Genomic DNA, 16,460 nt, shown 5'->3' with positions numbered 1-16,460 from the left:
ACAAGAGTTCAAAGCAACAGCAGAGAGAGAAATTGCCTCCTCTCTCCCCCCTGCCCCAACTTCCTTTTGTAAACAGATACAAACAGGGATCAACATGTGCCTCCCTTCCCCCTTTTCCCCCTGAATGAACAAAGGACAAAAAAAAAAACAGGGGAAAGAGGGGGAAAGCAAAATGTGGGAAACTCTCTGCTCTGAGATCAGTTGTGCTGCCCAAGAACACGTTGACTCCAGAGGTGTCCAAGCGGGGCAGAGCCGGCGACGCTGGTCTGTGTGGCGGCGGGGGGGGAGGCAGCGGCTCTGCTTGATTCCATGGAGTTCTGGGGAGGCACAGTGGCCCCTTGGTTCCATGAGGGTCTGAGATGTCTCAGGGTTCCTTTGGTTACAAAGAGACCCCACATGTCACAGTGGTCCCTTGGTTCTTTGAGGTTGTGAGATGTCTGAGGGTTCCTTTTGTTCCAAAGAGACCCTACATGTCACAACGGTCCCTTGGTTCCATGAGATTCCACAGTGTCCCTGCATTCCTTTGGTTCCATGAGGCCCTGCAGTGTCACGGTGCCACTTGATTCCATGACATTACAAAGAATCAGAATGGCCCCTTGACTTAAGGCCAACTGCACATGGGGCTGTCTTAGGGGGAGTGTGGGCACCCAGACAAGGGAGTTGTCACCCCCCTGGACTCAGCCCTGGGGTCACCACATCTGGACTGGTCTGTCTGTCTGTGAGGTTCCCCATTCTGGAGGAATGAGGAAGAACTGGAGAGGGTCTAGAGGAGATCTGACAGGATGGAGCTTTTCTCCATATTGGAAATAGAATGAAATCTCCACAAAGAGTAACATTGAAGGTTCAGACTGAAGGTGAGGAAAAAGAAATATCACTCAACGGGGACCCTTGTGGTGCAAGAGGCCACCCAGAGGGAGTCAGGATCAGCCCATGGCTTTGTGTTCCAGGGAACAGCCAGAGCTGGTGCAGAGACATCAGGGAGGGTCTAGAAATGCTGCTGGGAGGGGGTGGGAAAGCAGGAGGGGTGTGTGCAGCCTGCAAGGCCAGAGCAGCAGCAGGGCCAGGGCAGGACAGCCTGCAGGAGAGATGGCCAAGGGCTCTGGCAGGGCTGCAAGGCCCAAAGGCACCCAGGCCTTTGTCCCCTTGCCTCTGGCAGCTGCCTCTGCCACTCAGGCCACCACAACCAACTTGCCTGGCAGGTTCTGCACTTGGTTTCTGCCTCACCCCTCCCTCAGGAGCCTGGCAGGGGTTGCCCAGTTTTGGGCCTTTGTTGTTCCTCCCCCTCCCATCCCAGTGCCCCCCAGACAGCCCTGAGCCAGCCGGGAGGGACAGGATCTGCTGGGCCAGGGCCTGGGGCTCAGGCCTTGGCCTTTGTGCTCCATAAAACCAAGGCAGGCTTTGCTCAGCATTGCAGGGGCCTGCCCAGAGCCTTTGTCTGCCTGCACTCCTGGCCTCCAAGGAGCTGCTCCAAGGAGTCCCTGGGGAGGCTTTGGCAGTGCCTGCCCTCAGTGGGGCCCAGCAATGCTTCAAGGGACTTGGAGTTTGGCTTCTGACTTCTTCAGCAGCTGCTTCAGTCTTCTCTCAGTACCTCAGCATCATGGGCTGGGCTGCAAACACACCGTGGGGCTCATTAAAATACAGAAATCCCTCATGGTCTCTTTGTCTTCCTTTAATTGTCTTCAAGGCAATTTCAAAACAAGTCTTCAAAGTTTGTAATTTTTGTTTTTTAATTCAATTATGGATATTTTAAAGTTCAGAGGAGAGGTGATGGAGGTGTTCTCCAAGTGATCTTGATGCTGAGTGTCTCCTCAGGAGATCCACACTGACCCTGGAAGATCAACCTTGCTCCTCACCCCCCAACCTCACCAGTTCTGACATGGCCCATCTTGGACTGACAGCTGATGCAACTCCAAACACACTGTGGGACCCATTAAAACACTGAAAAACAAATTATTTTCATTCCTTTATTTGTCTTCAAGTCTTCAAAAGTTCTACAGCTAATTGGAGTTGTTTTGTAGTTTAGCTAAGCAGGAAGATTTTGAAATGGACATCACGAAAAATATATATTTTTTGAGAATGATTTACACAGAGCCTTGGGATGGAAGAGGGTCAGGGCACAAACGAATTGGATCCAAAGACAATGGGGCAAAAGACATTAGTAGCACTTAATCATTCACCAATTGAACAGTTGTAAAGTGATTGAATAGCATGTTCTACAATTTTAACAGTGACTGAATTATAGATTCCCAATAACAACATTCCCACCAGTCAATTCACACCCACACCCAGGCAAAGATGTGTGGACACATCAATATCGGAGTGTGGAAAGGTCCCTCTCCAAAATTCTCCTTGTTGTCAGGGAAAGACTCCCACAAATCCCTTTGTGTTTCCCACCAGACAAGGGTCACAGCTGGAGGAGTGTTTCTGGAGGGGGATCAGAATTGTCCTGGGCACCAGCGAGGGTCTTTGGAGTGTTGCAAACTGGAGGGTTCCCGAGCTGGGAGAGGCTGCCAGAGGTGTCCCACTGAGAGGGAGGTGCTGGGGAGCTGCCAGGGTCTCCCTCAGCCCTGCTGGTTGTGGGCTCCCAAGGGGACTGGCTTTAGTTATCTGCTGAATTTCCATCCTGGTGTCAGGAATGACTGGAGTTTCCAAACTATTTGGGAATTGTATCCAAACTCTTCCATTTGGGCTGTAATTCAGTCAGGGAATGTTCCAAGGCTTTAGTGGAATGACTGATTATCCTGTTTTCCCCAGCTGTTCCACTCTGGATTGTTCCCACCTTTATCATCCAGGAGCACCTGGTCCAGTCCAGGGACACTTCACCACACCCCTGGTCCAGTCCAGGGTCTCTTCATTGCTCAACTGGTTTGGTCAAGGCTTGTCAGGAGCTCCTGAGATCATACCTATAAGAAGGATGGGCACAGACTTAGTTTTAATAAGACAAGGGATAATGGTGTTTGACTAAAAAAGAGTAGATTTGAACTAGATAGAAGGAAGAAACTTTTTACACTGAGGGTGGTGAAACACTGGCACAGATGCCAAGAGAGGTCATAGATGCCCCACCCTTGGAAACATTCAAGGCCAGGTTAGAAAGGGCTCTGAGCAATCTGATCTAGTTCAACGTGAACCTCTTCATTGCAGGGGGGTTGGATTAGATGACCTATAAAGGTCCCATCTGACTCAAACTATTTAGGATTCTATAGTTCTGTATTATCCTACAGAGCCAAGGCTGACAGGGATCACCCAGGTTTCAGACCCAGCTGAGCATCCCCTTTGATGGCCCATCTGGCAGCTCTGCTAAAAAGCTGCTGCAAAGAACCTCCAGACCTAAAGGAGCTTTTGTGCTGGGCTGAGCTGTGGCTCTCAGGGATGGGGGGTTGGCTTTTGGCTGCCAGGTGCCCACCAAGGCTCTCTCTCACTCCTCCTCCTTCTCCACCCCCCTTGGTGCCTGCAGGGTTGTTTCTCCTACATTTCTCTCACTTCTCTCTGAATTACAGCACCCTGGATTTTATCCTTTCTCCAGAGGTGCCTCTGGAATTGCTTTTTGGCTCAGCCTTGGGCACTGGCTGGTCCATTTTGGAGCCACCTGAAACTGGCTCTCTCTGACACAGAGTCAACTCTTGATCTCCTCTTCCCTAAGGGAAACCTGCAGCCCCCTCCCCGCTACCAAACCTGATCCACAGGGTCATTCAAGTGCCCAGGAATACAGGAGGTCATTGATCCCATTATTCCTCAGGCTGGTTAAACAAGACTTTGTCCTCTCCCTGTCCCTGACTGCAGGTTCTTTGTGTCAGAGCAGAGCTGTGCTGGACCTCAGCCATGCTTTGCTCCAGAGCCTGCTGGGGTGGGGGCAGATGGCAATGGAAGAGTTGGGTTGGACTGGATGATCCTTGTGGGTCCCTTCCACCTTAGCATATTCTCTCATTCTGTGTTTGTTTGGGTTTGGTTTGGTTGTTTTTACTCCCCTTTTAAATTGCTTTTCCTCTGATCCGTGAGTTTTTTCTTCATTGTCTTGGGCCTTGCTGGGCACCTGATGGCAAGACAAGTTTATCCAACTCAGTCATCTTGACCACATTTTTTGTCCAAGTCACCATTAACTAGACGAGGTTTCTCACAGATTCGCTGCAACTTGGCATCATCCACAAAGGAGTGGGAAGTGCATTTCATCCCATCATCCAGAGATATAATAAAGATGTTCCATAGGAATGGTCAAGGGCTGGTCCCTGATGGATGTTACCTGGGAATTGCTGCCCAGAGGAATTTGTGCCATGACTTTTGACCCTCATCAGTCATTCAACTTCCCACTCACCACATGTTTCACTTGGCCAGTCCAGCTGTCACCAGTCTGGCTCTAAGAGACCACAGGAGACCATGTCAAAGGCCTTGCTGAAGTCTGGGCACACAGTATCCCTTTTCTTTTGCCTCCCACAGGGGTTCTGCAATCCCTGCCTTGTCCTTCCCATGCCTGGCAATGGCTGCAGGAGGACTTGCCATATCCTCTTCCCTGCTGAGCCTGAGCAGTCTGGAACTCTGTCAACCCTCCTTGCTGCCCTGTTTGCAGACTGCTTCCATGTCTGCCTTTGCCAAGGCCCCAGGAAGCTCTGGGATGACTCTGGCCTTTCCAAGTGTTTGGGAGAGGTCTCCCAGTGACACTGTCCAGCCTTCTCAATATCCCTGACACCAAAACCTTTTCTATTATCCCACAGTTCCAGATTAGTGCTCGGGACACAACACATATTCTCATGGTTCTTCAGGAGAAAATTAGAAGTGGTTTCATTATAGAGGTCAACTGGTGGAGCAGCCCAGTCTGGTCTGGCCCCACAGCAGTGCCCAGCCCAGGGTGCTGCAGAGCTCTGGGCACTCCCCCCACAGCCCCAGCCCCTCTGAAGGGCACAGCAGCTCCTGGGGCACAGAGAGGAGTCTCAGCATCCCCATCAGCTCAGGGGCTGGACACTCAGCATGGTAGGAAGAAATGGAGGTCATGGAAACTGCAGGAGCCCTGGTGTCACCTCCAGGAGATGCCCAGCACAGCCTGACTGTGCCCCTCAGTGCCAGCCCCTCTGCCCAGCCCAGCCCAGAGTCCTGGCCCAGGGACAGAGCAGCCTGTCCCCAGGGGGGCTGCAGAGGGAGGTTTGTCTGTGTCAGGGATTCCTCTCTGCAGGCCCAGAAATGCTCTCTTGCTCTTCTCCAGAGACATCCCTTTGCCCAGGTCAGTGTGTCCAGGCTGCCTTGGCCAGTTGCAGATCCCAGCCTGGGATCCCTGCAGGGCCCTGAGCTGGGGGTGCTGCTCTGCACAGGGAGGGGCTGTGGCACCCTGGGCTGACCCTGCACTGACCATGCTGGTCAGGGTGGGGAGCAGACCCAGCAGGATGGGGATCACTCCTCTCCACCCTCTGCCATAGTCCTGGAAGGCTCAGTAGCCAAGAACAAGGCTGGGCAGGACCATGGGCTGTTTCCAATGGCACAAAGGGCAGGGCAGGGCTCCACTCCATGCAGCCTGGGGGCTGGAGAGTTCTTCAGGACACCCTCCTGGAAAGCCCACCCCTGGCTCTGGTACAGCCCCCCCTGAACTGGGGAGGCACAAGGGGAGTTCACTGCGGGTGAGACGAGTCACTGGCCAGAGTCCTTTCTTTGTTCCTGCTGCATCCCCTGGGGTTGCAGAACTCTCCTTTACCAGTTCACAGGCAGATTTAGTACTTGATCTCTGGTAACTCCACCCTGGGCAGGATTCTGCTCCAGGGCTCCATTCCCTGCTGACTGGATGGGACGGGCTGTCCCTGCAGATCCTCTGTGCTCTCCTGCACTTCCTGAGTTCCTACAGACAAGTCCTCACCTGCCATCAGAGCCCTCACAAGCTGCAGAGCCCCAGGCAGGTGACTTGGAGACCATTTGCCACTGGCCACCAGCACAGAACATCTGAACCAGCCCTCAGGCCCTCAAGTACCCCAGTGAGTCGCTTCTCTCACTGCAGGGACTGAATGGGGAAACAAGCAAAGCAATGAGACTTTGGAGAGTCTATTCCTTGGCCTTGTTCTTTACATCAACCTTTCAAAAGAACAAAGTCTTCAGGAACTGCCCAGGGGGGTCCCATTTCCTGATGGAAATGATGTTAAGGAGCCCAGCTCTGTGCCAGCAGTGCCCAGGACCTGTCCCTGCCCATGGTCACAGGACTGAAACAGAGCAGGGACTGAGCTGCCAGAGCACTCAGGCCTTGGGCAAGGAGCAGAAAGGAGAGGGAGGCAGTGGAAAAACAGCATCTGTGAAAAGGCCAAGAGCTGCTGCTCCCTGGCAGTGCTCCTGTACCAGGACTCTTTATCCCTTCTCCTCTGCAGACAGGCACTGCCCTCCAGCTTCAGGGAAGTTGTTGGAGGGAGAATCTGGAAAAAAGAATTCAAGTCCTTTATTGTACTCAGTGACTGTGATTCCTCATGTACAGAATAACAAAGGCAGGATGTTTGACAAAGAAGTTGCTGCAGGAACTTTTACTTTGTTTAAATGCACACAGAGAATGATTCCTCATTTACGCAATTGTGGGTCAAAACAAAGAATTAGAGAGTGAATTAGGTATAAGATGGAGAATAAATTTCTGTGTTAACAACATTAAAAGAGGAAAAGATGTAGGAAACGGCCCCCACCACCACTCTCAAAAGCTTTAGAAGGCAGGCTGGGCCAGTAAAGGGTTACACAATGAGTGTTGCGCAGAAGAAAAAAGGCAGGTTTTTGCTCTTGAAAAGCATCTAGTCATCATTTTCCTCAAGGCATCCTTAAGCTCCTGGTTCCTGAGGCTGTAGATGAGGGGGTTCAGTGCTGGAGGCACCACTGAGTACAGAACTGCCACCACCAGGTCCAGGGATGGGGAGGAGATGGAGGGGGGCTTCATGTCGGAAAATGTGGCAGTGCTGACAAACAGGGAGACCACGGCCAGGTGAGGGAGGCACGTGGAAAAGGCTTTGTGCTGTCCCTGCTGAGAGGGGATCCTCAGCACAGCCCTAAAGATCTGCACATAGGAGAAAACAATGAAAATGAAACAACCGAACACTAAACAGACAGTAACCACAATGAGCCCAAGTTCCCTGCGGTAGCCTGAGTGTGAGCAGGAGAGCTTGAGGATGTGTGGGATTTCACAGAAGAACTGGCCCAGGGCATTGCCCTGGCACAGGGACAGGGAGAATGTATTGGCTGTGTGCAACAGAGCATTGAGAAACCCAGTGGCCCAGGCAGCTGCTGCCATGTGGGCACAAGCTCTGCTGCCCAGGAGGGTCCCGTAGTGCAGGGGTTTGCAGATGGCAACGTAGCGGTCGTAGCACATGATGGTGAGGAGGAAAAACTCTGCTGACGTGAAGAAATAAAAGAAAAAGGCCTGTGCAGCACATCCCATGTAGGAGATGGTTGTGGTGTTCCAGAGGGAACTGTGCATGGCTTTGGGGACAGTGGTGCAGATGCAGCCCAGGTCTGTGAGGGAGAGGTTGAGCAGGAAGAAGCCCATGGGGGTGTGCAGGTGGTGGTCACAGGCTACGGCGCTGAGGATGAGGCCGTTGGCCAGGAGGGCAGCCAGGGAGATGGCCAGGAAGAGCCAGAAGTGCAGGAGCTGCAGCTCCCGCCTGTCTGCGAATGCCAGGAAGAGGAACTGGGGCATGGAGCTGCTGTTGGACATTTGTTATTTCTTAGCACTGGATCTGTTTCAGAAAAGGAAAGGACAGGGAACAGTTGAGATAGACCTCTGTGAAAAAGCCACTCCATTTCTAAAAGAAATCAATGTGTCAAATGTCACCAAATTCACTGCCAAGGAGTCTGTTTTGCTCTGCTGTGGTGTGACATATGACTTTTTTGGTAGAGCTCTCACACACGCAAGGAATGTCAGTTTTAACACATCTTGAATACAAAAGTTCCCTCTCTACACCCATGATTCAGAAGAGCTGGAGCTGCAGAGCAGAAGCTTAGTCTGTCCTTAGAATAATTGTACCTGTGTTTTCTATTTTCACCATCACGTCTGGGGAAGGTTCTTTTCCACTGCAGGAAGCCTCATTTCTATGGCCCAGCACACAGTGCCCAGCAGAGCTGCCTGAACACCCCCTCCCCCAGGCCTTGGGGGCACTTGCCCCCCACTCCCTGCCCAGGGCTCTGCTGCCTGGAGCTGTCCCTGCCAGCAGCTGCTTCCCTGGGCTCAGAGCTGGACACTGCCAGTGCTACCAGAGGCCATCCCAGCCCTGGGGGCTCAGCTCTGCCCTGCAGAGCCCTCCCAGCAGCACAGGGCACTGCCCAGGGGCATCTCTGCCTGGGTAGGCTCTGATGGCAATGTCAGAGCAACCCTGAGGAGGCTGGAAAAGTGACACTGATGCATCTATTAGACAGTTTTGATGTCTAATACCCTCAGGTTCGATCCCCTCTAATCTAACAGAGTTCAAGTTTCAGTGTCTCCTCCTGTGCTCAGAGATTCATTTCCCTGTCACAGTCAGCACCCAGACAACCCAGAGTATAACACTGAAAGAACTGGTTCATTCTCTTTAAGGTACCCCCTGTCTGTCTGTGCTTCTTGCAAATGCCTTCTGGGAAATTTCCTGCTTAGATCTGGAGCTGTGACCAGCCCTCATCCCTGCAGCCCACTTTGGAGATCAGAAGGACTCTGCCCTGCTCTGCCCTCCCAGGAGTTGTTCCTTCCCCACAGCCCTTCTCCCCCAGCCCCGTGGCAGCTCCTTGGCCGGGCTGAGAGCTGACCCTGGCAGGCAGCAGAGTCCCTGCCCCAGCACACAGAGCCCTGGGGGCAGGACCCTGCTCTGTACCACAGCCCTGGGCACCCCTGGCTGCACCCCCACCTTCCCACCCCACAGCCAGCCCTGCCACAGGGAACCTTCTGGCCCTGGGCCTCTGAGGGGGCAGCAGCAAGTCCTGCTCTGCAGCAGCTTCTCCTGCTGCACCCCAGCAAATCCAGCAGAGCCATCCTGACAGCTCCTGCCACTGCTGCCATTTGGCAGCTGGGAGAGGCACTTGCAGGAACTCACCTGCACTGCTCTGCAGCCAGAGCCTGACCGTGGCAAAGGGCTGGCAAGGTTCCTCCCCTGAGCAGCTCTGCCCTGTCCTCCCAGCCCAGGATCCCTTGAACCTCCTGCTCCCTTCTCCTCTCTGCCCTTGCTGCCTGCAGCTCCTGCCCTGCTCTGCCATATGGCCACTTCCCCTGCACTGCAGCAACTGGGAGAGTCCTGCTGAAAGATCCTGGAAGCTGTGGGATGTGCCAGCTGTAGGAGATCCCTCCAGAAAGGCAAGTTGAACTTTCCTACAGCCAGAGAATTCTTCCTTCAAATCCTGGGAAGGTTTCTGGCATAGTGAGAGCTCAGTCACCTCCCAGCCCAGGCTGCCTCTCATCTCTCTGCCTTCTCTCCTGTGCCCTGGGTGCTGCAGGCAGTGCCCTCAGCCCTGCTGGGCTGTGCAGAGGAGCTGCTCACCAGCAGAGCTGTCTCTTTGAAGCTCTTCTTGCTTGCCAGGAGCTCCCTGTGTGCCAGGAGCCCAGCCCAGCTCAGCAGCACAGCAACAGCCCCAGGCAGCCCTTTCTCTGCCCCTCTGGGCTCCCTCCAGCTGTCCCTGGGGCTCCAGGGGAACCTGCTGGCACACAGCTGAAGGAAATAATGATGTGCCTTCTCTCACTTGGGCACAGACACTTCTTTTAGCAGGGTCATTTCTCCAAACACACACGGAGTTAAGTCCAAGAGTCCCCTTTTCTTGTCCCATCATTAGACAGGAAACCCAATCAGTGCCCAGGAGGGATCTCCTTCACCTGCACTGAGGGAAGGGACTCAGCTGAGTCAACAGAGGTGTCTCCTTGTGGCTCTATAGACCTGGGGCCAGAAGGACACTCAGCTCCCTCCACAACCCCCATGGGCAGGGATTCCTCCTGCCCCACTTCAGTGGGCCCAAAACAGGCACCTGCAGGTGTCTCCTTGTCCCAGCTCCCATGGCAATGAAGGAAAACCAAAGCCAGGAGTGACCTGCTGGGACACAAAGCCCTGGTTCCTTCTGAGGGGCCAGAGGTGACCGAGATTCCTGCTGGGAACTGCAGGCTCCAGTGGAGCAGTTTCTAGGGACAGGGCAGCAGCTGTGGGATCTTCTTGGAGGCTGCTGGGACATTGCTTTGGCCAACTTCAGTGGCAGAAGGTGCCCACATGTAGGACAGGGGAACCTGTCACTGTTCCTTCTGTCCAGGGCAGCACCTAGAGGTGCTCAGGTGATCAAATGGAGTCAGGTGGCACAAGGAGAGAGGTCTCTCTCCTGTTCTTTAGCAGGGTATTTTCTACATGTCCTCAGAGTACAATGGCAGTTGTCTCCGGGACATCCCTTCACTGCTGAACCTAATTCAGGGCAGGTGAGCCTGGACTGAACAGCCAAAGAGGGGCCTGTAGTGCCAGGAGAGGTGCCAGGGCTCTGCAGCACAAGAGCAGCAGCTGCCATGGACAGCACAGGGCCTGTGCAGGAACCCCATCCCCATTCCCAGCAGTTGTGGGACAGACACCACCCAGGGATCATCAGACACATTGGGTGCCTTTGGGGCAGGGAGTGAATCCCAGCCCTGCAGGGACATAAGGTGTGGTCCTTCTCTATCCAGCTCGTGCTGGGTAGTTTGTGGATACAAAGCACATCCCAGCAGGGTCTCCACTCCTGTGCATTCCCTTTTCGTGAGGTTTAACCCCAGTGAGCAGCCAAGTACCACAGAACTGCTCACTCAGTCTCCGACCTCCCCCTGCACTGACATGGGGAGGAGAATCAAGAAAAGGCAAAACCTGTGGGTTGAGATAAGAAAAATTTAATAACTGAAACAAAGCAAAGTATGAAAATAATAATAAGTGTAGTAACTGTAATAATAACTGTATTGACAAGGGAGAAAAGAGAGAGAGGAATAAAACCCGAGAGGAACAAGGAATGCTCAACATGATTGCTCACACACACTGCCCAGTGCCCCACACCCCAAGCAGTGATCTGCCCCTCCTGCACAACCTCTCCTCATGTATACACTGGGAATGATGTTCTGTGTTGTGGAATATCCCTTTGGAATGTCCAGGTCGGCTGTCCTGGCCCTGCTCCCTCCTAGCTTCTTGTGTACCTGGCAGAGCACAGGAAGCTGGAAAGTCCTTGATTAGGGTAAGCAGAACTAAACTATCAGTGTGTGATGAACATTTTTCTCCCATGGAATCCAAACCACAGCCCTGCACCAGCTACTAGGAAGAAAATTAACTCTCTAGTCAGGAAGAAAATTAACTCTATCTCAGAATTAATCTGTAGTTAATCTACAGGAAGATTAACCCAATCTCCTAGGAAGAACAGCCAAGACAAGGATGGTGTCCACCCCTTATTCCGCACCATTTACACCATGTCAGATCCCACACTTTCCAATACATTCCACCATCACCTTTCCTATCATTTGATATAAACCCACAGATCTCATTGCTTAGTCTATGAAAGTCTGTTGAGTTCACTTAGTCCAGGATTTTAGGCTCCATCTGCCAAAACACTCTTTCAGGGCAGGAAAAATGCTGTCTACTGTGGGATTGTTGCCTGTTGCAGCCAGTTCTTGTTCCATCACCGCTGTGCTTGTCTGGTCTCCTCCAAGCTCATTGTTCATTTCTCTCAGTGATTTTCACTGTAATACCCCTGACACGGCAAAGAGTTGCCACAGCAGTGAGAATGCAGTGTTAGAGAGTTACCACTGTACTACCACTGAATTCCTTGGCTATTCTCACCCAAAATCCAATCCCTTCGAGGCACACACTGGATTTCCCATCTTTCCCTCCTTACCCACCAAGGGCACCTGTGCCTTGAGCAACGTGAATCCCATGGGTGCATTTCCCTTTGCCTGAAGCGGGAATAACCCAGACTGTTTTCCCAGCATGTTTGTAATGTGCACTACAGGAACTTTATCCCTTTCTAGTGCATGTGAAAACTTGGATTGGACAGGGCCAGCCCGATTGGCACATCCCCCAGTGTTGAGTGACCAGGTGGCCTTTGCTGAATGTGTATCCCAATGTTTGCGTGTCCCAGCACCCACTGCATCATTCCATCTTTCCCGAGGCTGGTGCATGGCTGGTTTGCTGGTTTTAGCACCAGCAGGAAATTAAAATTCAGATAAGTCACTCCCCTTCCCACGGCCCTTTTGGTGAGGGAGGGACAAAAACTGACTCTGGGTGGAGATAACAATTCACTAAAAACACAGAGCAATGGAATAAGACACAGTCAGAACAGCAATGTCACCAGTAAAAGTATACAGAAAGAGAAGGTGCTTCACCCTCAAAAGGGGGTCACCACCGGGCACACAGACAAGATGCCGGGTGCTCTCCGAGCGACGTGTCCGCGCGGTGCCCCCGAACAAAGGCAATGCAGTGGGGGAGCTCCCAAGGGTAACGTGTCCACCCCCTCAGCCCAACAACAAGGAGAACCAAGGACAAGCCAAGCCCCGGGAGCTGGGTCGTCCCGGCCGTGTGGCGCAGCCGCTCCCTGGGCTCAGTCCCGCGCTGGCTCCTCTCTTCTCCTCCCAACCCGAGGGCTGAGGGGGCTGAGGCTGCCCCCCAACCGCCCCGTCCTGCTCAGGGCTTTGTTTCAGCACCACGGCCCAGCGTGGTTTCCCCTTTCAGCACCAAAGGTCCATCGTCCCAATCCAGGGCAAACATGACGGGGCAGCATCGGGGATGGGGAGTGCAGGAGTGATGCTGACAGTCCCTGCCCTGCAGAGAGCGGGGCAGGATGGAGCAGTTCCGGTGCAGAGCCCCGGCTTTTCCTGCTGAAAGCACAGCCCTAGGGATGGCATGGATGGTACAGGATAAATAACTTGGTCACACCCACAAAGAGCTAAACTGCCCCTCCTGCTCTCTAACCAGGACAGCGTGGTGACTGACCATGGCAATGGGAATGTGTGATGGTTGCCATGGTAACTAACAGTAGCAATAGGAATGTATGATGGTTGCTATGGTAACTGATTGTAGCAACGTGAATGTATGATGGTTGCCATGGTAACTGACACTAGCAATGGGAATGTATGATTGCTGCCATGGTAACTGACACTAGCAATGGGAATGTATGATTGCTGCCATGGTAACCGACTGTAGCAATAAGAATTTATGATGTTTGCCATGGTAACTGACCGTAGCAATGGGAATGTATGATGGTTGCCATGGTAACTGACTGCAGCAATAAGAATTTACGATGTTTGCCATGGTAACTGACCGTAGCAATGGGAATGTATGATGGTTGCCATGGTAACTGAACATAGCAATCGGAATGTATGATGTTTGCCATGGTAACTGACCGTAGCAGTGGAAAGTATGATGGTAACCATGGTAACTGACCGTAGCAACATGACTCTATGATGGTTTCCATGGTAACTGACAATAGCAATGGGAATGTGTGGTGGTTGCCATAGTAACTGACCATGGCAATGAGAATGTATGATGGTTGCCATGGTAACTGATCAGAGCAGTGGGAAGTATGATGGTTACCATGGTAACTGACTGTAGCAATGGAAAAGTATGATGGTTGCCATGGTAACTGACTGTAGGAATGGGTCTGTATGATGGTTGCCATGGTAACTGACCATGGCAACGGGGATGTATGATGGTTGCCATGGTAACTGACCATTGCAACAGGACTGTATGACAGTTGCCATGGTAACTGAACATAGCAATGGGAATGTATGACGGTTGCCATGGTAACTGAACGTAGCAACATGGCTGTATGATGGTTTCCATGGTAACTGACCATTTCAATGTGAATGAATGATGGTTTTAAGAAGCACTAGGCCCTGCTTGACACAACTTTGGAGGTTGCAAACTGTGTGAAAGCTCTGTGTTTATACTTACAAACTCTGTGAAACTATGCAATGTTTATAATTGTTAGCTATGTGTTTATAGTCGTAGGTATGAGAAAATCCTGTGTTTATAGTTGAAAGTTTTGGGAAAACTGGAGATAAAGGAACACCTGCAAGCTCTCGGAAAGTCCCTAAGGGTGGATCAACAGGAGGGACTTTGGGTGGCCCTATGATGTCAGGCTGCATGGACAGAGCACCAGAACCAATGAACCGACGGCGTGGTACGCGTGCACAGACTGAGCTATCCAACCACCTTGCTGTAAGCACGTACCCGGAAAAAACTAAACTGTATAAAAGTTAACTCATTTAAATTGAACATCACCTGATCATATTGATTGTCTGCGTGTGTTCCGGAACTCCTGCCGGCCAGAACCCCAGGCGCTGTTTCCAAAGGAACCCCAATGAAAGGGGGACGCCGGAAAGACGGGTGGACAAGTCCTGAAATGGAACTCTGTGTGTGCAGCCTCATTTTCTCCTTCAGTGCCCACAGGAGAGGGGGCAAAGAAGTGAGGGTTGGGACCCAAAAACTGTTTTGAGGGGAAAATGAGGATTAAGGGGATAATGGGAAAATGGGAGGAACAGGGAAAGGGTGGAAAAGGGGAGGTGGTCTCGTGGGTCGAATGGTCTCATGGGCACAAAGGGGTTGGGAAAGGGAGGTGGCCCCTCTGAGCTCCCAACATACTGTGGAGTGCTTGGATTATGCCAACACTTTCAGTTTAAAGGAATTACAGAGGTATGACTGAATCATTTTTGTACTCCAGGTTTTAATGATGGCAAATCAGATCTATTGAGAGAAATCAATTATTTAGGGTTATAAGTAATCAGACAAAAGATCTTCATCAGAATTATTTACTGCACAATACAAACACTAAAACTACCAGGAGTACAGGATAAGAGAGGACAGTGCTCTACACTAAAGCAATCGTTGAAGAAATTCTACTAAAGCTGCCACAAAAGCAATAATTCTCAATTAGAGATGGATGGAACTCCCCCAGACCAACGCTCGTGGGGAGATCTCTGCTCTCAACCTCCAGCAGTGACCTTGGGGGGTCCCCAGCCAAGGCAGGAATCTCCACACACACCCCCAAAAAGGATTCTGTTGGAAGAAGCTGCCCCTGGGAAAGGGGACTGGCCCATTCTGGTCAAAAGGAATGGACTGACAGTCACTGGACTCCAGGGGTTGCCTCACCATCAGGGGCTTCATTCGGGGTGGAAGCAACGGCTGAAGCTCTTCCCGCAGTCGGGGCACTGGTAGGGCTTCCCTTACTGGTGGGTCCGCTGGTGTCTGGTCAAATTAGAGCTCTCGGTGAAGCTCTTCCCACACTCCCCACACTTGTAGGGCCTCTCTCCAGTGTGGATGCGCCGGTGCCTGACAAGGTTGTAGTTCCGGTTGAAGCCCTTCCCACAGTAAGTGCAGCGGAAGGGCCTCTCATCCGTGTGCGTCCGCTGGTGCAGGAGGAGATGTGAGCTGGTCTGAAACCTCTTCCCACATTCCAAGCACTTGTAGGGCCGTTCTCCAGTATGAATGCGTTGGTGGGTGCAGAGGGTAGAGCTCTGCCTGAAGCTCTTCCCACATTCCCCACATGTGTAGGGCCGTTCCCCAGTGTGGATGTGCCAGTGAGTGAGGAGATCTCTGCTCTTCCTGAAGCTCTTCCCACATTCCAAGCACCTGAAGGGCTTCTCCCTGCTGGAAGGCTGCTCAGGGACCACAAGCTCAGAGTTTTCCCTCAAGCTCCGGCCGCCTTCCCGGCACAGGCTGGCTCTTTCCTCCTCAGAGCACCCTGGGATGGCTTTGGAGCCCCTCCTGCGGGGGGATCTCCGGCCCTTTTCCTCCCCGCTGCCTTCCTGCGCCGTGGAGCCCTTCAAAACGGCCTCTCCCACCAGGGTCTCACGGGGGGATTTGTCCTCCGGGCTCTCCGTCCTCAGCTCGGGGCCTGGGGCAGGAAGCAAGAAGGACAGGCAGGGGATTTGCCTCCGGCCCACAGGGAAGGCCAAGGACATCCCCCCAACTCCGGCCCCGGCAGGACGGCGGCGCCAGCGGGGTTGTCCTGCAGCCGGGGCCATGCTCGGCTGACAGAGCCAGCACAACACCCGCCCAAAGGGACACTGACTTCCTCCTCACCTGCCTGGGGGGCCCAAGGCATCTTCCTCTTCCTCGCAGCCTCCTCCTCCATCCGCCCAAGCTTTGGGAAGGACAAATCCTGATGGGGGGAAAACAAGGGCTGAGCGCGTTGGCTTGGGGGTTCCTCCTGCCCAAGTCCATCTCTAGAACTCACCGGGCATCCTGTGACCATAAAAACCTCCAAAACACCAAGATCCAGCCGAGAAAAACCCAAACCACTGACATTCAGGCAAAAACCCCTCAGAAATAGCAAGATGAACCCCTCACAAACTGCAAAAAGTTGAAATTCAACTAAAAAATACTCCAAAATATCAAGATTCAACCAGAAAAACTCTCCCAGAAGTTCCCCCTCTCTGAGCTCTCCCCTCTGGGGTTCAGAGGGTCCCCCCTCTCTGGGAAGCTGGGGATCCCACTGAGGGATGCTGGGAGTGTTGGGGGTCCCAAGGGTCCCTTCTCCTCTGACCCTCGCCTTCGGGGTGCCGCGTTCCAAGACAT

At 52.7% G+C, this 16,460-nt stretch overlaps 2 protein-coding genes across 2 annotated transcripts in view; one reads left to right on the top strand and one right to left on the bottom strand.

The window, feature by feature from the left end:
• Positions 1 to 16,460, top strand: part of LOC135405247 (zinc finger protein 493-like) — a 292,184-nt gene that overhangs the window by 180,713 nt on the left and 95,011 nt on the right. The gene's annotated exons all lie outside the window — the stretch shown is intronic.
• Positions 6,624 to 7,654, bottom strand: LOC135405381 (olfactory receptor 14J1-like). Its single transcript, XM_064640073.1, has one exon. The coding sequence runs from the start codon at positions 7,652 to 7,654 to the stop codon at positions 6,653 to 6,655; it is 1,002 nt and encodes a 333-aa protein (XP_064496143.1). The 3' UTR covers positions 6,624 to 6,652.

This window comes from Pseudopipra pipra, chromosome W (assembly GCF_036250125.1).
Source record: "Pseudopipra pipra isolate bDixPip1 chromosome W, bDixPip1.hap1, whole genome shotgun sequence".
Lineage (NCBI taxonomy): Eukaryota > Metazoa > Chordata > Aves > Passeriformes > Pipridae > Pseudopipra > Pseudopipra pipra.
Note: the sequence above shows the minus strand (reverse complement) of the source record. Positions and strands in the feature narration are given on the sequence as shown.

Excerpts from the sequence above, each read along its gene's own strand:
- LOC135405381 (XM_064640073.1), bottom strand. The coding sequence starts at position 7,654 with ATGTCCAACAGCAGCTCCATGCCCCAGTTCCTCTTCCTGGCATTCGCA.